This window comes from Schistocerca cancellata, chromosome 3, assembly GCF_023864275.1.
Source record: "Schistocerca cancellata isolate TAMUIC-IGC-003103 chromosome 3, iqSchCanc2.1, whole genome shotgun sequence".
NCBI classification, from domain to species: domain Eukaryota; kingdom Metazoa; phylum Arthropoda; class Insecta; order Orthoptera; family Acrididae; genus Schistocerca; species Schistocerca cancellata.
The window spans coordinates 930,120,179-930,146,193 of record NC_064628.1 but is presented as its reverse complement, the minus strand read 5'-3'; the positions used below and the strand labels follow the sequence as shown (position 1 = coordinate 930,146,193).

At 43.6% G+C, this 26,015-nt stretch overlaps 1 protein-coding gene across 3 annotated transcripts in view; it reads left to right on the top strand.

Moving 5' to 3' along the window:
• Positions 1-340: 340 nt before the first annotated feature.
• The window catches only part of LOC126176005 (neo-calmodulin-like), a 106,894-nt gene continuing 81,219 nt past the window's right edge, over positions 341-26,015 (top strand). Inside the window, exon 1 of one of the 3 annotated variants that reach the window (XM_049923125.1) lies at positions 341-421. In XM_049923125.1, the coding sequence (XP_049779082.1) occupies positions 361-421 (61 nt within the window). In that variant the 5' untranslated portion in view covers positions 341-360. The remainder of the gene's footprint in view (positions 422-26,015) is intronic. The other 2 variants (XM_049923123.1, XM_049923124.1) reach the window with 2 other exon arrangements.

Below are 26,015 nucleotides of genomic sequence, written 5' to 3'. Positions count from 1 at the left end.
AAGTTTGTCCGCCTGAAAATGTACTGTTGTCCCAAGCATATTGCAACAAACGGTGTATATCTATCGCTGCTCGTTCAGTTTTTATTGCCGTTTCAAATATACCGGTCATTTTTGAAACACCCTGTAAAAGATAAACGTAGAAAAAATTTTGTGGGCGAAGTTCCTGAATGTTTTGAACGGACCTCGTAGATGATGGTGGGCTTTGTAAACGTCTGGCAGCTGAGGAGTGCAGAATAGAACATAGCGGCAGACGGGATAAAGGCCGGTGTGCGGCCGCGGCTGGCGCCTGGCGCTCGATAGCGCATGCGCTTGGCGGCCTGCGGCGCCACTTGCTCACCTGCTCGCGCCCAGCGCACAACAATGGAACGCCAGAGTCGCCGCGGGCTGCGACGCCACACGCCGGACACGCGACCGGACCACGGTGAGTCGGCCCGCCTCCGTCTACCTCTCACCTCCCCCCTCCCCCTCCGTATCCCTCACACTCTGTCTCCTTACATACTGTGAGCTGACTAGGTCGGACAAAATATTCTCCTCAAAAATTCTCAACAGGACGGAATGATTTCCTTAGGTACTCGCTCGTCTACGTATTGGTTTGGTTGTCGCAAGGGATGTGCACTGTTGACATATCATTGGTGCTGATTTCGATTGCATCATCGACGTGGAAACATTGTTACTTTTAACATAATTTTTCTTCATTGCTAAATACACAACTATTTAACATTACATTTCTTATTGTTGTTCTTCTTCTGCTTCAGCATTCGTCCCACAACGTGGCGGTAACCGCTCTTTTGACCCGCTGTCTCCACTTGGCGCGAACTTGTGTTTGGGCATGTTGGGGAAGTGCTACTTTGAAGTCTATACGGAGGTTATCTAGCCAACGTTGCCTTGATCTCTCAAAAGGTCGTTCACCATTTATCGTTCCAACGCAAAGCGACGTGTTGCTATTATATCTTGGTCTGCTCGAAGTACGTGTCAATACCGTTGTAGGCGATGTTCCTTCATCTTGTTAGCGAGAGGTACCATTCCGTACCGCATGCGTGTTCGTCATTGGTATATGATCATGAAGCGGCTGGCCAGCATTTGGTTTCCATTTCAAGTCGCTACCCTGTATCGTTTGTTATCATCCAGCATTCTGCATCCCGTCCACACTTTGTGGTCTAGTGATTTCTGTAATTATGTCAGTTTCTTGTGATTTCGCCTTGTACATCAAACGAAGGGCTTACAGTAGCAGAAAAAGCCTGTACGATAGTTCAGAGTGTTCGATCACGAGTCTACCCCTCCCCCCCCCTCCTCCCATCATCTCCTACCCTCTGCGGTAGTTGAGTTTCTCATCTACGGAATTTGAACATGTCATGCGACATCCGCATAGAACCAGTGACGAAGAAACAACGAAGATACAGGTCGACAAAAAGATACTGTTTAGCGTTGCTGCCTCTAGAGCGCGGAGTCCCGGATTCGATTCCCGACCGGCTCGGAGTTTTTATTCGCTCGGTGACTGGTGTTTTGTGTTATCCTATTCATTTCATCCTATCTTCATCGAAGCGCAAGTCGTCGAAGTGGCGTCAAATAGGAAAGTCTTGTACCATGAGATATCTCCCAGGCAATAATGCCAATCATTTCATTCTGCACCGCGCAAGGCAACTGGGAGGATTGAAAAGTGGTATATTTTCGACTTCTGTCGGCGCGAGATTTAATTATCACAAAGCACGCCAGTCGTCGTCCGCCATTTAAGTCATACACTGCGAACACAGTTATTTCAGGGACGAGTGAGCCTTTGGCAGTGTTTCTTGAGCCAAAATACTTGAAGATGTTTCTGTTTGGTACATCGGTACCGTCCGTCGTTATTGTGTCCGTATTATTTGTATTAAAGGTTTTCAGTTTTCTTTATACTGTAGCGTAGTCCGGAGTGTTCAAGCTGCTGAAGGTTGTTCTCTTCAATAGCCAGTAGAACATCGTGAGCATGCGGCAGAGTCCAAGCTAATTTCTGAAGATAATTGGTGGCCGTGTTAATTATTATGAAGAACAGAAAGGGAGAAAATTAACGCCACATATCCGACTATAGTCAAGTTTGTATAAGAAGATCCCTGGCAGCTAACAGCGCTGTTGCCAGCTTTTAGCTGTTAGCGCCAACGGCCGCAGGCGAAAACAATAATATTCGGCTATACGGTTGTGACAACACTGTGACTTTAACATAGACGTTTACAAAATCGTATTGTGTGACCGCAGGCGAAAACAATAATATTCGGCTATACGGTTGTGACAACACTGTGACTTTAACATAGACGTTTACAAAATCGTATTGTGTGGTTGGCTGAGGTAGGCGCACGAAGCTGTAGCGCCCAGGCCAGTGCAACTGTCAGGGATTAACTTATGACGACTCGACAATAGTTTTTGTCAACAGACGAAAAGTAAAGTTTTTGAGAGACGTTTCCCCTTCAGTCTATTGCACTGTTAACAGAGAACATAATCTTGCTTTTGGAAACAATCTTTCACATGCTGTAGCTCTCAAATACTTCAGTCCCTTTTATTTTGTAGATTTGGATGGGTAGTATCGATGATGTGATTCCGTACTTCTATGGATCTTGCTTAAGATATAGAAGACCAGATTTCAAATTATAACAGAAGTGTGCTGTTAGGTCAGATTCTGTACCAGTCAGACAATTTTTTTTTCTTGCGCTATTTTATATTGTTCACGCCACAAATCGTAACGATGTTTCCATTTTCCTGTGGTGCATCATGGTGCTGACCATCTTCACTGGCAGTCGTTTCAACAGCTGCAAGCAAGTCCTTGATGACAATTCTGATTGCCATCGACCGTGCTGAAGCATCTTGGAAGTGTACGTCCTTGAATACTGAACCGAACAACCTCGATATGACCAATACGTTAACAAGTTCAGTTAATAGTAAGCGCTTTTTTTTATTTCTGTTATGATGGTACTCCTCAGGTTGTTTCCAATGCCCGTATTTGTTGCATGCCAGGTTTTTGGATATTAAACATGCCAATTATTGGGATTAATTTCACATGTACTTTTAACTTAGAATGTAATTTTCTACCCAAATGTCACGAGTATTCACTTCTTTAGACTGCAGAATATCAGAAACATCTGCCAGATCTACAACATCTGCCAGTGTTAACATGAGCGATGCTCTAGCAAGGCAGCTCGTGATATTATTAACCAATGGACACAACTGCAGAAATCTGTCAATCATGTAGGACCTTAATTCTATCCAGTGGATTCTTCTTGAATTAGTTTGAGGTCTGCCTCTTTTCGTAGGTTTTCAGTTGCTATTACATTTTGTTTGGACGACAATACAATCTTTTTACAGCAGCAATGTATTCCGAGAGTTGACAGAATTTTCAGATTTATTTATTTATTTTTTTTTTCTAATAAGCTGTGTAAGTTGGTAAAACGCGGTATATCACTTCTTCTTCCAACTGCTATTTTTATTACTTTGACGACTGCATTGATGCCGTTATCATACATGCAGAACATCCATCAATCTGATACTGCATTATTTTGACACATTATGAGACAGTACGGTACAGCTCAAAAAAGGGCTAAACTATCCCCCTTTAGAAGTGTCATCAATGAAATATGGGCCAATGATATTTTGTCATACAATACCACACCATACATTAACACTCCAATGACGGAGTACGTCAATAACATCACGATTACCGACAGCGTGAGGTCCACGCTTGAGTCTCAGGACGTGCACTTCATTTATTTCAAGCGTCAACTTCGCTTCGCAATTCCTCGGGATGTTATTGACGTATTGCGATGCAACCAACGCCATTATTTTTGCCATTTTTCATGCTACTGATTGCATACGAAATAATAGGAGATGTCCATTTAAAAATACACAAGTTTGTATTGAAAATAGTATTTGTTTACGTTTTAAAATTTCGCATAGTATTTGGTTTCCTAAGCCCCTGCCGTACGTTCATGGTGATGAAAACCGTTTTTGAATATGTATTGTTGTTCCAGAGATATTTTAGGTGGCAGAGTTAGGTGAGACACCATATATATATGGTGGTAAATCTCTCACGAAATAAGCATCAAACGAAAAAACTACAAAGAAGAAAACTCGTCTAGCATGAAGGGGGAAACCAGATGGCGCTATGGTTGGCCAGCTAGATGGCGCTGCCACAGGTCAAACGGATATCAACTGCGTTTTTTTTAAAATAGGAACCCCCATTTTTATTACATATTCGTGTAGTACTTAAAGAAATATGAATGTTTTAGTTGGACCACTTTTTTCGCTTTATGATAGATGGCGCTGTAATAGTCACAAACGTGTAAGTACGTGGTATCACGTAACATTCCGCCAGTGCGGACGGTATTTGATTCGTGATACATTACTCGTGTTAAAAAGGACCGTTTACCAATAGCGGAAAAGGTCGATATCGTATTGATGTATGGCTATTGTGATCAAAATGCCCAAAGGGCGTGTGCTATGTATGCTGCTCGGAATGCTGGACGACATCATCCAAGTGTCTGGACCGTTCGACGGATAGTTACTTTACTTAAGGAAACAGGAAGTGTTCAGCCACATGTGAAACGTCAACCACGACCTGCAACAAATGATGATGCCCCAGTAGGTGTTTTAACTGCTGTTGCGGCGAATCCGCACATCAGTACCAGACAAATTGCGCGATAATCGGCAATCTCAAAAACGTCGGTGTTGAGAATGCTACATCAACATCGATTGCACCCGTACCATATTTCTATGCACCAGGAATTGCATGGCGATGACTTTGAACGTCGTGTACAATTCTGACACTGGGCACAAGAGAAATTACGGGACGATGACAGATTTTTGCATGCGTTCTATTTAGCGACGAAGCGTCATTCACCAACAGCGGCAACGCAAACCGGCATAATATGCACTATAAGGCAACGGAAAAACCACGATGGCTACGACAAGTGGAACATCAGCGACCTTGGCGGGTTAATGTACGGTGTGGCATTATGGGAGGAAGGCTAATTGGCGCCCATTTTGTCGATGGCAATCTAAATGGTGCATTGTATGCTGATTTCCTACGTAATGTTCTACCGATGTTACTACAAGATGTTCACTGCATGACAGAATGGCGATGTACTTCCAACATGATGGATGTCCGCCACATAGCTCGCGTGCGGTTGAAGCGGTATTGAATAGCATATTTCATGACAGGTGGGTGGTCGTCGAAGCACCATCATACCATGGCCCGCACGTTCACCGGATCTGACGTCCCCGGACTTCCTTCTGTGGGGAAAGTTGAAGGATATTTGCTATCGTGATCCACCGACAACGCCTGACAACATGCGTCAGCGCATTGTCAATGCATGTGCGAACATTACGGAAGGCAAACTACTCGCTGTTGAGAGGAATGTCGTTACACGTATTGTCAAATGCATTGAGGTTGACGGACATCATTTTGAGCATTTATTGCATTAATGTGGTATTTACAGGTAATCACGCTGTAACAGCATCCGTTCTCAGAAATGATAATTTCACAAAGGTACATGTATCACATTGGAACAACCGAAATAAAATGTTCAAACGTACCTACGTTGTGTATTTTAATTTAAAAAGCTTACCTGTTACCAACTGTTCGTCTAAATTCCATGTGTTTGTGACTATTACAGCGCCATCTATCACAAAGCGATAAAAATGGTCCAACTAAAACATTCATATTTCTTTACATACTACAGGAATATGTAATAAAAAATGGGGGTTCCTATTTTTAAAAACGCAGTTGATATCCGTTTCACCTATGGCAGTGCCATCTAGGGGGCCAACCATAGCGCCATCTGGTTTCCCCCTTCAAGCTACAGAAGTTTCGTTCTTTGTAGTTTTTTTTCATTTGACGCTTATTTCGATGATATTTGGCCCGGTAACGATCAAGGGACCACCCTGTATATGTCAACTAGCTCCGCAGATGACGAAGAGATTGAAGAAATGTATGATGATGATGAGATAAAGACGTAATTCAGATAGTGAAGGGAGACGAAAATTTAATTGTCATGGGGAACTGGAATTCAATAGTAGGAGAAGGAAAGGTAGTAAGTGAATATCGAATGGGGGTAAGGAGTGAAAGAGGAAGCCGCCTAGTAGAATTTTGCACAGAGCACACCTTAACCATAGATAACACTTGGTTTAAGAATCATGAAAAACACTTGTATACATGGAAGAAGCCTGGAGACACTGGAAGGTTTCAGATAGATTATATAATGGTAAGGCAGAGATTTAGGAACCAGGTTTCAAATTGTAAGACATTTCCATGGGCATATGTGGACTCTCACCACAATCTATTGGCTATGAACTGTAGATTAAAACTGAAGCAACTGCAAAAGGGCGGGAATTCAAGAAGATGGAACCTGGATCAACTGAAAGAAACAGAGGTTATAGAGAGTTTTAGAGAGAGCATTAGGCAACGATTGACAAGAACGAGTGAAAGAAATACAGAAGGAGAAGAATGGGTACTAGAAGAAGATCAAGTACATAAAACAACGAGAGCTAGTAGAAATCCTTGGGTAACAGAAGTGATATTGAATTTAATTGATGAAAAGAGAAAATGCAGTAAATGAGGCAGGAAAAAAGGAATACAAACGTCTCAAAAATGAGATCGAATGGCTAAGCAGGGATGGCTATAGGATAAATGTAAGGATGTAGAGGCAAGTTTCATTAGGGGTAAGATAGATACTGCGTACAGGAAAATTAGAGAGACCTTTGGAGAAAAGAGAACCACTTGTATGAATATCAAGAGCTCAGATGGAAAACCAGTACTAAGCAAAGAAGGGAAAGTAGAATGGTGGAAGGAGTATATAGAGGGTCTATACAAGGACGATGAACTTGAGGGCAATATTATGGAGATGGAAGAGGACGTAGATGAAGATGACGTGGGAGATATGATACTGCGTGAAGAGTTTGACAGAGCACTGAAAGACCTAAGTCGAAGCAAGGCCCCGGGAGTAGACAACATTCCACTGGAACTACTGGTAGCGTTGGGAGATCAGCCATGACAAAACTCTACCATCTTGTGAGCAAGATGTATGAGACAGGCGAAATACCCTCAGACTTCAAGAAGGATATAATAATTCCAACCATAAAGAAAGCAAGTGTTGACAGGTGTGAAAATTACTGAACTATCAGTTTAGTAAATCACGGCTGCAAAATACTAACACGAATTCCTTACAGACGAATGGAAAAACTGGTAGATTCCGACATCGGGGAAGAACAGTTTGGATTCTGTAGAAATGTTGGAACACGTGAGGCAATACTAGCCCTCCGACTTATCATAGAAGATAGATTAAGGAAAGGCAAACCTACGTTTCTAGCATTTGTAGACTTAGAGAAAGCTTTTGACGATGTTGACTGAAATACTCTGTTTCAAATTGTGAAGGTGGCAGGGGTAAAATACAGGCAGCGAAAGGCTTTTTACAATCTTTTTACAATTTGTACAGAAACCAGATGGGAGTTACAAGAGTCGAGGGGCATGTAAGGAAAACAGTGGTTGGGAAGGGAGTGAGACAGGGTTGTAGCCTATCCTCGATGTTATTCAGTCTATGTATTGAGCTAGCAGTAAAGGAAACAGAAGAAAAATCTGGAGTAGAAGCTAAAACCCATGGAGAAGAAATAAAAAGTTTGAGGTTTGCCGATGACACTGTAATTCTGTCAGAGACAGCAAAGGACCTGGAAGAGCAGTTGAACGGAATGGACAGTGTCTTGAAAGGAAGATATAAGATGAAGATCAACAAAATGAAGATCAGGATAATAGAACGTAGTCGAATTAAATCAGATGATGTTGAGGGAGTTAGATTAAGAAATGAGACACTTAAAGTAGTAGATGAGTTTCCTATTTGGAAAGCAAAATAACTGATCATTGTCGAAATAGAGATGATATAAGATGTAGACTGACAATGGCAAGGAAAGTGTTTCTGAAGAACAGAAGTTTGTTAACATCGAGTGTAGATGTAAGTGTCAAGAAGTCTTTTCTGAAAGTATTTGTATGGAATGTAGCCATGTATGGAAGTGAAACATTGACGATAAATAGTTAGACAAGAAGAGAATAGAAGCTTTCGAAATGTGGTGCTACAGAAGAATGCTGAAGATTAGATGGGTAGCTAACGTAACCAATGTGGATTTACTGAATGTAATTGAGGAGAAGAGAAATTTGTGGCACAACTTGACTAGAAGAAGGGATCGGTTGGTAGGACATGTACTGAGGCATCAAGGGATCACCAAATTAGTATTGTAGGGTAAAAATCGTAGTGGGAGACCAAGAGATGAATACACTAAGCAGATTCAGAAGTATGTAGGTTGCAGTAGGTACTTGGAGATGAAGAAGCTTGCACAGGATAGAGTAGCATGGAGAGCTGCATCGAACCAGTCTCTGGACTGAAGGCCACAACAACAACAAATACCATTGCTGCATTGTCTTGTATGAGTACTATCGAGACAAGAGAAATTTAGTTAGAATCTCACGCATGTGCTAAAAAAGCAGAACAATATTGGCGAAAACCTGCCTCAAGGAAATGAAGATAAATTTCTACAGCGCCACTGTAGTCCCAGTTGTTCAACGAATGAGCGGAAGGAACTGAATCCAGGACACAGGAATGAAGATTTTCGGAGGAGATAAAGGCTACAGCAGATCAAATCACGTCCACAATGAAGACGTAAGGAGAGAATGGAGGATCTTCTCAACAACACAAAAAAACTGAAGAATAAAGGCAAACTATGCCTAGGCATGTTAGGCTATGTAATGCCAAATTAAAAAACAAAGTGATGTAAGTTCTTTTAGTAGCAGTTACTATATGGCGTGCGATGTGATCACAGGAGGCAGGACATCGAACAGAAGACGTTTTGAAAATATCGACTTGGGACATCAGTTGAAATCCGGAGTGTCGGTCACCAAGCTATAACTATTCCTAAAACTATGCGGCAATCACAGATGAAAGAAATGTGTGCAGAAACTGGGCCAGCCTTAATGACGCACCTAAGATATTCTAGAAGCACTACGTCAGTGACTAAGATGTGAACAGACCACGTCACGATAACAGCTGATCTTCGAAAAGCATCTGGAGGACTGTTAAGAAGCGATGTGAGTGTTACATTGCGCTAATCCTCCTGGAGAATCAGAGAACGTGGTATGGAGTCCACGAAAGAAGTCCCCTGACACCTGGCAGCGCCGTTGACAGCTTTCAGCTGCGAAGAGCAAACGGCTTAATAAATTTTTCACTTAGCTTTTTTTCTTTTGTAATGTTGCGATGTAAGAAACGACTAGTCAGAACTAAGCGTAACTACACTCATTGATATAAGAAGATCCGTACTTTGAAGTAATAGTTCGGTGTAGCTGAAAAATGCTCCTGTAAACGATAAGAACTGCAATCGTCTTAGACAGTTTGAACGATCGTTTGAGTGTGTTATTATGGTCACCATGTGGTGATGTTGTCATGTCTTACAGTGTGTACACTGACGAGCCAAAACATTATGATTACTTACTTAATAGCTTGTTTGTCCGTCCTTGGAACGGAATACGTTGATTCTGTGTATTGCGGATCCGACAGTTTGTTGCTAGGTTTGTAGAGGTATGTGGCATTAAGAGGTTTACACGAAGGTCATGTAATTCGCGCGAATAACAGGCCTCTGATTTGCGTACGCCGTGATGGCGCTCGATAGCGGCCACATGGATTCAGTACGATTTACATCAGGCGAATTTGGTTCCCTAGACATCAACATGACTTCACTATAATGCTCCTCAAACCACTGTAGCACGGTTCTGGCTCAGAGACGCGGACAATTATATTGCTGAAAGATGACATCACCATCGGGAAAGACATTAAGAATGAAGTGATGCAGGTGGTTCGCAGCTGTAAGGGTATGTTCGATTACTATGACACGCAAGCGCGGGAGAATGTCTCTCATACAATAATACTGCCCCCACCATGTAAGTCGGCCGCTGTGGCCGAGCGGTTCTAGGCCCTTCAGTCCGGAGCCGCGCTGCTGCTACGGTCGCAGGTTCAAATGCTGCCTTGGGGCATGGCTGTGAGTGATGTAATTAGGTTACTTACGTTTAAGTAGTTCTAAGTCTAGGGGACTGATGACCTCAGATGTTAAGTCACATAGTGCTTAGAGCCATTTGAACCATAAACTTAACTTTGAATTGGACGTGTTACGTGTTTATTATTGTGGATTGTGCATACCTTCCCATTGTGTGAGCCCCTGACACAGGCAGCGTGAGGTGTACGCTTGCGTCTCAGGACGTGTGCTAGCTGTGCAGTCCATGTATTTCAAGCGTCAACTTCGCTTCGCAATTTCTCGGGATGTTATTGACGTATTGCGATGCAACCAACGCCATTTATTTTGGGATTTTTCCTAGGGGGTGTTCATTTAAAAATACACAAGTTTGTGTTGAAAATAGTATTTGTTTACGTTTTAAAATTTCGCATAGTATTTGGTTTCCTAAGTCCAAGCCATACGTTCATGCTGGTGAAAACCCGTTTTGAATATCTATTGTTGTTCCAGATACATTTGAGGGGCAGAGTTAGGTGAGACACCCTTCATATATAGGATAGTTTTATTATGGGCCTAAGAATATACCGTTAACCCACCTCCTTAAGGAAGACCCCTGCTCTTAACAATTAGTAGGCCGTATTGACATATAACATTCCAACTTCATTTACAAGATGTGGTAAAACTTCGTCACCATGGACGAACGAAAAATAACAATAACCATGAAGATGCAGTCTGGACAGTACTGCCCACTGACGAGAATTATTATGATGACCATAGGAGCAGCGCTAAAGAGTACTACCATAGCGGACAGCAGAGCATGCAATGCGACTGTTTCATAAACTCCCTCCTAGCCCGTAACTTCACTGGGTATTGTTCCTTCCGTGCGATTCACAGGCCACAGAGAATACGAGGCAGTGTCATTCCGTGCGCAACACGTCCCGTGAGAGCGAACGACGCTTGATTTGTGGGATTAAGGCCGCGAGAATGTGTAAGCCACTTCATTCCCGTGATGGCCCAGCATTCTTCATTGTCTGTAGAGCTCGGACTGCTCCATGGGGACTGCCGTTGTCGTTCTTGGAAATGAGAAGTCGGGGCCTGGTATACTATGGGCGAGACGAAAATATCTCTTATCGCTCACCTTTCTCCTTCGAAATTATTTCCCTTAGATCGACAACACCGTGCACATTTTTTATGTAAATCGTGACAGCAGCTGCGATCATTGTCCAACGTCCATCCTAATGATAACTTCCAGGATGTCTCGAGCGTGCCGATGGGTTCATCCTAGTCTACACGCCAGTGTCTAGAATAACACGGAAGAGGCGCGATTCATCGATGAATATCACGATACTCCAGTGTGCAACATGTTATATTTTTACTTCACGAAATTTGTCGCTCTGCAGCGGCTTGGAGGATCGTATCTATCAATATAGAATAAACAGTGAGGTGACCAAAGTCATGGGGTAGCGATATGGGCATATACAGATGGCGGTAGCATCGCGTACATCATGTATAAAAGGAAAGTGCATTGTTGGAGCTGTTATTTGTATTCCGGTGAATCCTGTGAATAGGTTTCCATCGTGATTATGACCGCGCGACGAGAATTAACAGACTTTGAACGCGGAATGGTAGTAGGAACTAGACGCATGGGACATTTTATTTCGGAAATCGTTCAGTAATTCAATATTCTGCGATCCATAGTGTCTAGAGTGTACTGAGAACAGCACATTTCAGGCATTACCTCTCGCCATGGACAACGCACTGGCCGACAGCCTTCACTTAATGACCGAGAGCAGCGGCGTTTGCGTAGGGTTGTCAGCCCTAACAGACAAGCAAAACTGCGTGAAATAACTGCAGAAATCAATGTGGGACATACGGCCAACGTGTACGTTAGGATAGTGTGGCGAATTTTGCCGTTAATAGAGTATAACAGCAGACGACCGAGCGAATGCCTTTGCTAACAGCACAACGTCGCTTGCAGTACTCATATCGATTGGACCCTAGACACTGGAAAAGCATTGCCTGGTCAGATGAGTCCCATTTGCTATTGGTAAGAGCTGATGGTAGGGTTCGAGTATGGGGCAGACCCCACGAAGCCATGGACCCAAGTTGTCAACAAGTCACTGGGCAAGCTGTTGGCCATAATGGTGTGGGTTGTGTTTACATGGAATGGACTGGGTTGCTCTAATTCATCGGAACCAGTCATTAAGTGGAAGTCTTTAGGTTCGGCTACTTGGAGACAGTTTGCAGTCGTTCATAGACTTCATGTTTCCAGGCAACGATGTCATGTCACTGGGACACATGTGTTAGCGACAGGTTTGAAGAACAGTGTGCACAATTCCATCGAATGATTTGGCCACCCAGACCGCCCGACACGAATCTCATCGAACATTTATGAGACATAACCGAGAGGTCAGTTCGTGCACAACATCATGCACCGGCAACATTTTCGCAATTACAGGGTGTTTCAAAAATGACCGGTATATTTGAAACGGCAATAAAAACTAAACGAGCAGCGATAGAAATACACCGTTTGTTGCAATATGCTTGGGACAACAGTACATTTTCAGGCAGACAAACTTTCGAAATTACAGTAGTTACAATTTTCAACAACAGATGGCGCTGCGGTCTGGGAAACTCTACAGTACGATATTTTCCACATATCCACCATGCGTAGCAATAATATGGCGTAGTCTCTGAATGAAATTACCCGAAACCTTTGACAACGTGTCTGGCGGAATGGCTTCACATGCAGATGAGATGTACTGCTTCAGCTGTTCAATTGTTTCTGGATTCTGGCGGTACACCTGGTCTTTCAAGTGTCCCCACAGAAATAAGTCACAGGGGTTCATGTCTGGCGAATAGGGAGGCCAATCCACGCCGCCTCCTGTATGTTTCGGATAGCCCAAAGCAATCACACGATCATCGAAATATGCATTCAGGAAATTAAAGACGTCGGCCGTGCGATGTGGCCGGGCACCGTCTTGCATAAACCACGAGGTGTTCGCAGTGTCGTCTAAGGCAGTTTGTACCGCCACAAATTCACGAAGAATGTCCAGATAGCGTGATGCAGTAATCGTTTCGGATCTGAAAAATGGGCCAGTGATTCCTTTGGAAGAAATTGCGGCCCAGACCAGTACTTTTTGAGGATGCAGGGACGGTGGGACTGCAACATGGGGCTTTTCGGTTCCCCATATGCGCCAGTTCTGTTTATTGACGAAGCCGTCCAGGTAAAAATAAGCTTCGTCAGTAAACCAAATGCTGCACACATGCATATCGCCGTCATCAATCCTGTGCACTATATCGTTAGCGAATGTCTCTCGTGCAGCAATGGTAGCGGCGCTGAGGGGTTGCCGCGTTTGAATTTTGTACGGGTAGAGGTGTAAACTCTGGCGCATGAGACGATACGTGGACGTTGGCGTCATTTGGACCGCAGCTGCAACACGGCGAACGGGAACCCGAGGCCGCTGTCGGATCACCTGCTGCACTAGCTGCGCGTTGCCCTCTGTGGTTGCCGTACGTGGTCGCCCTACCTTTCCAGCACGTTCATCCGTCACGTTCCCAGTCCGTTGAAATTTTTCAAACAGATCCTTTATTGTATCGCTTTTCGGTCCTTTGGTTACATTAAACCTCCGTTGAAAACTTTGTCTTGTTGCAACAACACTGTGTTCTAGGCGGTGTAATTCCAACACCAGAAAAATCCTCTGTTCTAAAGAATAAACCATGTTGTCTACAGCACACTTGCACATTGTGAACAGCACACGCTTACAGCAGAAAGACGACGTACAGAATGGCGCACCCACAGACTGCGTTGTCTTCTATATCGTTCACATCACTTGCAGCGCCATCTGTTGTTGAAAATTGTAACTACTGTAATTTCGAAAGTTTTTCCGCCTGAAAATGTACTGTTGTCCCAAGCATATTGCAACAAACGGTGTATTTCTATCGCTGCTCGTTTAGTTTTTATTGCCGTTTCAAAGATACCGGTCATTTTTGAAACACCCTGTATGAGTGGCTGCACAGTCAGCATAGCTCGACATTTCTGCAGCGGCCTGTTGAGTCCATGCCACGTCGAACTGCTGCGCCAAGCCGGGCGGAAGGAGATCCGACACGATATTGAGAGGTATCCCGTGACTTTTGTCACCTCCGTCTTCCTACGTATTTGGTTTTCAGTCACTGTCCTTAGCCATCGCCATATTCATTATTATTCATTTTCATATATATTATTAGCTTATTTTGTATTGGGACGTCTACACAGCGATGATGACTGTAATATTACGATTACGACCACCGTGAGCTCGGATGCTGCCTGTTGGCGTTAAGGGCTCGTGACGCTGTAAGGAAAATACAAGGCGACTCAAAAGTCCCTTAACATTTGAAAATGCACTCATTCGTAGAATAAAGCAGACAAGAGGTGGAAACTGACTCACATGCTTGAAATCAGATGAGGTTTTATTGAAATCAAAAACGACTGCAAAACCTGGCCAACGGATGGCGCTAGACAGCGACACGCCAGTGATGCTGCATGAGAAACGTGTATAAACTGATCTGGTTGATAAACACCTGCTGGAATGTGCGATTTCTATGCAGGATGGCGCTCCCCCCCATATTGCTGCACGTGGAAAACATCTCTTGCGCACATCGTTTGTTGAGGATAGCGTGCTGAACCGCCACTCAGTCACGCTTGTCCTCCCAGGTGCCCAGACTTCAGCTCGCTTGATTATTTGTTGGGGGTTCACCTGAAGTCCCAGGTCTGCCACCATTGTCCGGCCTCATTAGGGATGCTAAAGGACAACAACTGACGGCTGTTTTTCACTATACCTACTGATGTGCTGTACAATGCTGCTCACAACATTGTGCCTCGACAACAGGTGTTTTTTATGAATGACGGCCAACATGTTGAGCATTTGTTATAAAGAACATTGTCTTAGCAGAAAATCAGTTGTTACACTAATTGTTGCTTTTTAAATCATATGAAGCCCCATCTCTTATTTTGTACACGTTTTTTGTTCTGTAAAACCCCATGTCATTTCAAGGATGTTTTTCCTAATTTTTACCTCTCTATCTACATTATTGCATGAAGTATCGAATATTCAGATGTTAACGATCTGTTTATAAGCGGAGCAGACACGAGCGGCAAATTATTGAAGCGACGATACGGGCCGGAAAGGTGAAATCCACTGACTTGAGCGACTTCGACAAACAGCAGTTTGTTGCGGCCCGACGCCTGGGAATGAACTCCCCGGAAATGGCGAAGCTGGTCAGCTGTTGGTGTGCTACTGTCGTGAGCATGTACGTGAAGTAGCTGAGGAACGATGAAATCACGTTACGCGAAAAGGTGCATGTCCAAAGAAACGGGCACTGCGGTGACTGCAGCCGTTACGAAATACATGAAATGAATTTGCAATTGCGAATATAGACCACACCCAGCTCTATAATGGAATAACGACAATGAAAATTTGTACCGGACCGGGACATGCATGCATGTCCATAGGAACATTCCATAGTAATTGAGAATTACACGGGCACTACAATATTGCATTTATCTGCTGACACCAGGGAAGCTACTTTCAAATAAAATGTCTCGCCTGTACGGGAATATGCATAATGGATGTACGAGTATAGGTTGCAGACACGTGGTTGACGACATATGTAAGTTTGGCTCTGGCCATGAGTCGTGCTCGGATAGCCTCATAGTAAGGCGAAAGCTCGCGATAAGATGGAAATCCAGGTTCGAGTCCCTGTTCGGCACAAATTTTCACTGTCGTCATTCCATTATGCAGCTGATGGTTGCCCATATTTGTAACTCCGAGTACATTTCATGAGTACAGTGCTGTTGCAGACCAAGTGATTGCGACCACAACCCTGAGATGACATTGTCGAGCCTGGGGCGCCTCCAAAGTTTTCTCAGCTTGACTGTACGACATCGTGAGCACGGGGTCACCAGGGTTGGACAATACATCAATGGAAACGTATCGCATATTCGGTGAATCATATTTCTTGCTACACGCAGTCGATTGTCACGTCCGGAAACGTCGTCATCCAGGCGAACGGTTGATGCAGGCGGGAGTTGGTAGTATTATAGTATAGAGGTGATTTACCTGAGCTTCTCTGGAATCTGTGGCACTAATCGAATGTACGATGACAGCTATGGACTACGTGCTTAATATCTACCACGACAACAATGACATCTTCAAGGAGGATAACTGTCCATGTCATAAGAACCCGCGCGTCCGCTCCGGTCGCAGGTTCGAATCCTGCCTCGGGCATGGATGCGTGTGTTGTCCTTAGGTTAGTTAGGTTTAAGTAGTTCTAAGTTCTAGGGAACTGATGACCTCAGATGTTAAGTCCCATAGTGCTCTGAGCCATTCGAACCATGTCATAAGACCAGAATCGTACTACACTGGTTTGCGGAATACGATAGGGAGATCAGAGTGAGGTCTTGGCTGTTAAATCCGTCTGATCTGAGCCTGATTGAACACGTCTGGAACGCTGTAGAGCCCCAGCTCTGCGTCCTGTAACTACCGGCCCGTAGTTTACGGGACTTGGACCAACTTCACGCAGACATCTGGTGTCACATACCTCCGGAAGCGTACCAAAGTCTTGACGAATCTAGTCCACGCAGAATCGCTGCTGTATTGCACCCAAATGCGTCCAACAGGCTATTAAGTACGGGAGAACCAAGGAAGTTACACTTTGCTATGGCAGGCCAAGTAACTTCTGTTGAATGCTTCAAAATGGCTCTCAGCACTATGGGACTTAACATCTGAGGTCATCAGTCCCCTAGACTTAGAACTACTTAAACCTAACTAACGCGCGGTTCCGGACTGAAGTGCCTAGAACCGCTCGGCCAACGCGGCGGGCTGAATGCTTGAAATTGATACAGATACAGACATTAAGAATGAAAAATGCCCCCATCAGAGCACCAAAAGGTGAATATGCCCTGGCCAGAGTTAGGGATATAAGAGCCGAGAGCTAGCTTTCCAACTTATCTGGCAGCTTCAAAGATATTTAAATCAAACATCTTGAAGTATTCACTGTTTTTTCTTGTTAGTGTTAGTACTCATATTACGTAATATAAAGTATCATGTCAAGTAAAGTATTCCCTCAAAAAACTTCTTTGTCGATTACATATACACTCTTCAGCTATGGCTGCAAATCTCCTGGATTTTGGGCACAGGATGAGGGACTTCAGCTATAAATTGCAAGACTCAGATGTGTTAACAAAAGTGGCTCTGAGAACTATGTGACTTAACATCTGAGGTCATCAGTCCCCTAGTACTTAGAAGTACTTAAACCTAACTAACCTAAGGGCATCACACACATCCATGCCCGAGGCAGGATTCGAACCTGCGACCGGAGCGGTCTCGCGGTTCCAGACTGAAGCACCTAGATTCGCTCGGCCACACCGGCCGGCAGATGTGTTATCACCTTACAGCTGAGAGAGCTCACAACGAAAAGGGAATTTGGGTCAACTCATAAAAAATCGCGAATATGTCAAGATGTTTTAATTTAAACGTCTTTGAAACTGCCACATAAGTCGAAAAGCTAGCTCCATTCTTCACATCACGTACTCTGCTGAGGACATATTCGCCTTTTTTGTTATGACAGGAACATTTTTCATTTTGGTTTCTAACTTTTCATTAAACTATCATAGTTTGTCAACCGCTGTAGATTCTTGTTGAGTCGGGCGACGACTCATCCAATATAGACTTTTTATTGTCTTTCGAACAGTGTTGCTTCCATAGTGGCAACAGATAAAGCTTTTTTTCGTACAAATAATCAACTATTTGACGTACTATGACACAGCAGGCATTGTCATAATGTAGAAAATGCGACGTTTTACGTTGTTTTTCATGTTTTTATCTGTAGGGATCGCCCACTCCCGTGTTGTAAAACCCTAGTGTTCCTCATGATGAAGATTGAGGAACCAGACACAATAAAACAGTATTAAATAGTACTTCATTTATTTCTCTGAATACATCTCGTCGCCGTATCTTCGGCGGCTGTTGGTGGCTTAGCAAGCCGGCGAGGAATCAGATAAACCCAATGGTGTGTGGTTCAACCCTGTGATCAGGCCGGTGACTTCCAAGCGGGTTGCTGCCCTTGGTGTGGAAGGTACGCCCTGTCGGAAGCTCTGCTCGGAAATGGAAACGACGACAGCGCATGTCTCTCCCATTTCACACTGCCCGTGTTGTCCCATTAGATGGACCGCGATGTCGGATGCCGTGAATTCGTGTTGAATTCTGATCATGGCCCGCCAGTTCGGTAGGCCGTCTGACCCAAACGATTCTGGAGTTTAGGGGAGTTCGTGCCCGAAGCTGGAACGATGTTGTAGGCCTCTGGACTGCGCATCTGTGACTGTTGGTACTGGAAGATGGCTTCCATCATATGTGGCTAAGGATCGGTGGTCATCTCATAACGACCTGCGGAATGACCTCCAGAAAACTGATGAATGGTGCAGCCTCTGGCAGTTGACCCTGATACTGCACACACATAGGAAAAGAAATCCACTAGTGTATAGCTGCACTGTTGATAACAAACAGCTGGAAACAATATCTGCCGTAAAATATCTAGAGTAACTATCTGGAGCGACCTTAAGTGGAATGACCACATAAAATAAATAGTAGTAAAAGCAGATGTCATACTCAGATTCATAGGGAGAATCTTAAGGAAATCATCCACGAAGGAGGCGACTGTTAAGGCGCTTGTTGGACCCATTCTTGAGAACTGTTCATCTATCTGCGATCCCCACCAGATAGGACTGATAGAAGATATAGAGAAGATCCAACGAGAGAGGGAAGTTTCGTCACGCAATCGTTTAGTGGATACGAGAGCGTTACGGAGATGCTCAGTAAAACCCATTGTCAGACGTTGCAAGAGAGGCTTTGTGTATCACGGGATATTTACCATCGAAATTTCGAGAGAGTACTTTCCGAGAAGATTCGGACAACACATTACTTCCCCCTGCGTACGTCACACGCAATGACCATGAGGAGAAAATTCGAGAAATTAGAGCCAGTACCGACAATCATACTTCTCACGCGCTCTTCGCGAGTGGAACAATGTTGGAGGGCTTAGTTAGTGGACGCAATGACCATGAGGAGAAAATTCGAGAAATTAGAGCCAGTACCGACAATCATACTTCTCACGCGCTCTTCGCGAGTGGAACAATGTTGGAGGGCTTAGTTAGTGATATAAAAAGTACCCTCCGCCACACACCAGTAGGTGGCTTGTGGAATGTGATAAGGTGGCAGGAGTATGACCGGTACTGGAGCAGTCTCATAGACACGATGTTACAGCACAGTAATCAGAGAGTCGAGTTTGGACGACATTAACGCCATCGATCCTACTGATAGACTGCCTCTAGCCTAGTGGGGTGTAGTGTTTATGGCGTCGAGGAGAGGCACCGTTCTTTTATGTCATTCCTCATCACCAAATCATTTCTTCTCTTTACGGGTTTCAGCGGTCTTCCTTTCTGCTAAATTTGGTTAACCAATCTGTTTCAGATTACATAAATAGAAATTCTTCTACGGAACAGAAGGTGCTGTCAAGGACAGACATTTAGAGTTTTCGAATTTAAGTTTGCTGTCTGTCAGACAGTTTATAGCATGGGGTAAGTGGTAAGAATTTTTAGTAACATCACTGTGCACCTTTCCGTGATGCAGAAAAACTGTTGGTACAGGAAATGGCTTCCATCATACGTGGCTAAGGATCGGTGGTCATCTCATAACGACCTGCGGAATGACCTCCAGAAAACTGATGAATGGTGCAGCCTCTGGCAGTTGACCCTGAACGTAAACAAATGGAACATATTGCACACACATAGGAAAATAAATCCAGTAATGAGGGCCATTTTTTCTTATTGTATTGTAATTATGTACATCATAGTTCGTTTTGACTGTAGCGAGTTATTTAGAGCAATAGCGAGTTATTTAGAACAAACTTCATTGTGGAATAAATATACTGCGAAGCAGTAGTCAAAATGCCTAACTCTTTAAATACATATCTACAAGATTATCGTGAGTACACGCCACACGTTATTCCTACAGAGCGTTTTTGAACAAAGGAAATTTCCTTCCTCAAGGTGGGTTAATATTCGTTTGTAGTACACTGTTCTAAAAATGCAAATAGCTACCTTTGTAGTTGAACGCGTAGTCCGTAGAGGAGCCTAGAGGAAGCTGGTTCGTAACAGTGTATGTCAAATAGCTGCTGATAATTTTGTCTTCCCGTGAAAGCCAAGCGAATGTACTTTGGACGCTCAGTCTCCCAGCGGTCGCGCCAATATCGGTCACATGAGCGTAGCGTGTTGCACAAAGTACAGTACGTTGCTACGCTTCAATTATTGGTCTTATTTTATATTAAATGTGTTACACAACATATTTTAACCATTTTATGCGCAAAATAGAAGCTGTTTTGCGTATATACACTCTATGACAAAGGTAAAAGAATCACGACGAACGAATTATCCGAATGGGATGGATACGGTAGATATGGTGTGCATGTACATGCAATCGAATGATTACAATTGCAGAAAGATTGGATGTTTTATTCGAGAGGAACAGCTTCGCAAATTGAACAAGTCAATAGCCTGTTGCTCCACTTGGATGTTCTTCTGGGGGGATATGGGGTCACATTCTGTCCAATTGATGCCTTAGAAGGTGATCGGTGTGGCCGAGCGGTTCTAGACGCTTCAGTCTGGAACCGCGCGACCACTACGGTCGCAGGTTCGAATCCTGCCTCGGGCATGGATGTGTATGATGTCCCTAGGTTAGTTAGGTTTAATTAGTTCTAAGTTCTAGGCGACTGATGACCTCAGTTGTTAAGTCCCATAGTGCTCAGAGCCATTTGAACCATTTTTTCGATGCATTAGATCCCTAAAATCCCGAGCTGATAAGAAGACCCTGCCAATAATGGTCCCCACGTTCTCAATCAGGGCGAGATGCGACAGCTTTGTTGGCAAAGGTAGGATTTGGCAAGCACGAAGACAAGCAGTCGAAACTTAAGCCGTGTGCGGGAGGGCATTGTGCTGCTGAAATACGGCAGCAAAGGGGTCAGAAGGAGCAGGCAGGAAGAAGAATATTGTCACGAGGAGTAGCTGGCGTCAGTATTCCGAGAAGTTGACCAGAAGCGATGAGCAGTTAAAAGAAGCCAGGTGTTGTACGACACACGACGCAACCGGTCGAGGGATAAAAGGAAAAACGAATGCTGCACGCGTGTTTAGAAAGCGGCACGAAAAATCTATTTCGTTCTTATTGTTTCGAAACTGCAGGGAAAACCGCATTTGCTCAGGTTTCTCCGTAACTGCTGCGAAAACAAGCGCACAGTGGGACGTTTGTGTGGCGCGCGGCTATGATACCGCCACACGACTTCGCGAAGGCCAGCAGAGGTAAACACGGCGCCGGTGTGTGCGGGCTGACCGGCAGCACGGAACAGAGCAGTGTCAGCGCCGGGCGAGAGCTTGGCAGGGCCGCCTGCGTGCAAACAGCCTCTGCGACTCGGCACCACGCCAGGCGGCACCAGGCCGCGGGCCCGGGGCGAAATACTGCCGGGCCCCTCCCCAGTATCTGTCCACGGAAAGGTTTCAGTCTGCCGCCGAATTCCGCCGTCATAGATATTATCGTCAATCCCATCGAACACACAGCGCAGATTCTAAAGCACCTCGCGAAGCACGCCGAATTTGCTTTCCGTCCTGGTTCGTGCACGCCCAGAAACGAGCTCTCCTGCGGCAGTTGTTCGCTGTACAGTCTGCTTACGAAAATGGTCGTCAAGTCGCTACGTTAGCTCCAATAAAGCGCACATTTCTATCCTAGTCTACATACTAGCTAAGCTCTCTCTGTAGTATAAATAAGTTAAAAAAATGATACAATGCAAAAATAATAATACAAATTTACAATAATGTTCCTCATGAATTAACAATTACTTCATTAATTTATCCTGCGTGTTTGTGCACACATTTGTAACAGTAGTTTTTATAAAGGAATGGGTAGCCTACAGTTTCTTAGATGTTTCCATAAGGACTGTTGATATTTTGAAAAATATCGGGAATCCGATATATCAATATTTGAAAAAAATACCATCTTCGTCTCTCGATATATCTGAAAAATGTATCGACACATGTTTGGACAAAATACCAATACATCTGCTTGTAAAAATATCGGCTCCACGTTGTAAATATACTGCCAGTTTTAGAGCTGTGTATTTAAGTATTGATTTATTATTATATATTCTGTACATCAACAAGCTAGAAGCCCACCTATCCTTCTTAGAGCAAGAATTGAAAGGAAAACGATACGCGTTCACGCTTGGCGATAGCCACTTTGCTAACAGCGGTAACTGCATGTAAGTACCACAGTGAAAGGTGTCCGAAAGGTCCATCGTTCAATTTAGTTGCATATCAGATTTGTCTGCAATACTTAAAGTCGATTTCCCTGTTTTTTAATTTTTGCCAACGCCAGCGACCTAGGAGTAGTAGTGCATAACTGCGTGGTGAAGCTAAACGTTGCAGTTTCTGTTTCTAGCGCCGATTACGTCAGCATTTCTCCTCGCACGTCTCCGCCCGTCGCAACTACCAGCTTGTCATTTAGATTTTTGTTCATTTTGAGCAACTGTGTTTGAAGAATGTCGATGTGAGGAAACAGCACACTAGCAGCAGGTGTGGTGCTTCTTGACGCCGGAAATATTCCATTTACACCGCCACACCTTACTGCAATCGGAGTTCTTCTGTGTCACATATACTTTCTTCACTCAGTCAGAGGGAAAGATAAGACATGATGAAAGCTAAAAAAGAAGTAAGAGTCCTTCACACAGTGAAACTAAAATTATGTCCTACTACTATTTCAAAAGAACAACTTCAAACATTTACCGAAAATTGTGAAAAAAATATAATATAATATAAAAATATCGGCGCTCGATACAGCCGTTTTGATATCGACGTATTGATACATCGGGGGAAATATAGCACCGATACATATCGTTACTTCTTAGGAAATCGTCGATACATGATACATCGATATTTTACCAACAGCCCTAGTTTCGATTAGTAAATACATACTAAATTGCGAGGGGGTCAGGCAGTGACATAGACGGCAGTCCTGCAATTGATTGGTCCATGTTTCCTGGCACGTTCACGAAATCGAACAAACTCACTTCTGAAAGGAGAGTGCTCTTATACAGGGTGATTCTTGTAACGTTTAAAAACCTCTGAAGCGACGTAGGTGACGCCGAGACAAGCAATTTAATATGAGACAAACGATGTCGCAAATGTTGGGAAATACACCAAGAATGGATGAGGACTATTGAAGATGTGCCGTCACCAGATGACGTACCTCGTCGCTCGTGCTTATCGGCCTTTCGCACACGATCATCCCAACCCAAGTGGTGGTCCCGCACCCACGTACGCGACTTAAGCGCGTGGGGCTAAGGGTTCGAGTCGTGCGTCTAACAGCCAGTATTTTTTTCATTGTGTGAGACAATTATGTGTTTATACTGCGGTATCAATGTATGAATTTATTTAGCGGCCTCGTGGTCTCCGTTGGTTTATTGCAAAATGCAGTACAGCATAAAGCTATCGTATTGTGCCACATGTAAATGACTATAAGCTATGAATTGCGTCATTACCAGTAAATTATCTGCGTTTTCTTTGATGTATAATCTCAGTAGGCAGAAAAAAAAGAAGAAAGAAAAGGAAAGGAACACAAAATAAGAACAAATTTTTCTTCGTTACAGAGAGGACGATAATATTGTAACTTCTACATTTACAACATGTCACATTTGCAAAAGGTGTTCGAAATTTACACCGTTTGTTTGAATGGAGGCATTGCATCGCTCAGTCATTCTTTCACGCACTCTCTCGAAAATACGCTTTGCTATTTTGGATACGATTCACATGTTCAACATGTCAGCCAGTTTTGGGGAATTCCCCGACATTTCTTGCCGCATGTGCCTTATATTAAATTACTTATCTTGGCGTAACCTACGCCACTGCGGGGTTTTTAAACGTTAATAAGAATCACCCTCTATACAGCGTGTTTCACAGTTCATGTTAAACGCTTCTAGAGGAAACTTCATCCAGTCCTCAAAGTTACAGGCCCCGGCGCCTGTAAATGTATGTATATACAGGGTGATACCGTGATGATGTTACAAACTTTCCATGGATGATAGAGAAGGATAAATGTATTAATTTGGGGTATGGGTCCCTGTAACGGAAACGAACGAGTCGAAACTTAGCGAAAACCGTGGAATACATGTACCGGTACTGTTGGTGTTAAGACTGTAGGATAGGCAACTTTCAGAGGTGTTAATGTGGACTAATACCAGAAAAAATGGCCAGTAAATATGGGCTCTAAATTGGATACCTGAAGAGCTATGAGCAGTTGATCAATAGAGGGGACGTGTTTCACACTAGCGAAGATGAACAAGTAGTGCTCATAGAACCTCGTGTATGCATTTACTAGATATTTTTTCTTGTCTTGGTCCATACTACCACCTCTGAAAGTTGCCCGCCCTACAGTCTTAGCAACGACAGTACAGGTACATATATTCTGCTTCCAGAGGTATCACGATGATTTTCGCTTGTAACTTTCGATTTTTTCGTTTCTGAACCAGTGACCCTTATCTCAAACTGATACATTTATCCGTCTCCATCATCCTTGAAAGTTTGTATGCCGGCTGGTGTGGCCGTGCGGTTCTGGGCGCTTCAGTCTGGAACCGCGTGACCGCTACGATCGAAGGTTCGAATCCTGCCTCGGGCATGGATGTGTGTGATGTCCTTAGGTTAGTTAGGTTTAAGTAGTTCTAAGTTCTACGGGACTGATGACCACAGATGTTAGGTCCCATAGTACTCAGAGCCATTTGAACTCTAGAAGTTTGTAGCATGAATTGCAAAACACCTTGTATATGCAGAACATAACATCAGATGTTACAGAACTTTTTCTATTAAATAACTGAATTAATAATAAATTTCTATAACTTTCAGGAATTAGTAATAAATTCCGATAATATTCAAGAAAACCTGCAGGTGAATAAAAAATATTCTCAGAGAGCAGGATGCAAAATGTCAACGTTTGGGTCTACACTTCGCCTATCTGTTCACTACGCAAAGGGTTTAAAATAGCGAGTGTTGCCTGTTTTCCGCCAAACTATGTTTTTAATACTTTAACCATTAATATGTCATCAACCTGCATTTGATTATAACAAATTGTACCAAGAAGACGTGTTTTTGATAAACGCACCTGCGTCTTGACAAGGCAAACTTTCACAGTGCATAAGTCCTAATACCAAAATCACAAAATACGGAAACCTTTTTAGTACCAACATATCTTTTCCCGTAAATTTACTACAAGAAATCGTACCAAAAATTATGGGTTTCCGGGAGAGACTCTCAATATGATGCTTTGAAACAGCATCTATTAATAGCGCAAGTTATAATATACAAACCGGCAAATACGGGCTTCAACTGCAAAGGACATAATCCAATATAGAGTCTCCTAAACCACGCTTCTGACATAAAAACGATCTTTCACCTCCCTGGGCATGTTGTCTGATCCTACCTTCACGCTTGAAAACGCATCGCAACGTGGAATTTCTTGTTGAGATACCACAAAACTCGAACAGTAATACGTCCACGTTCACTTCAACGGCCCCTGTGGGGGCAGTTTAACCACTGTGCTCTGTCACACCGCCTTCAAATACATACCAGTCCGACACACGCTATGCAAAACTAGTGTACAAGTTGCAAAATGACGTTGCAACATCGAGATAAATGAAATGAGCATTCTTCGTAATATTATAGGAATTACAATATTTGAAATATATACTCGTAGAAGCAGACACAACATTTGCATCCGAAACCGATTCATCGTCAGATAGACTGGAGTATGAGCCGGTAGATTTCATTTTCCTAGCATTTCGACAGGTGTTCCACACGATAACGAAGACGTGATCGTACACACTAGCTTCAAAATGACCCATTGTCTCGAGAAATGCATCACCCAGTACGTCGCATTCTGTTTTGG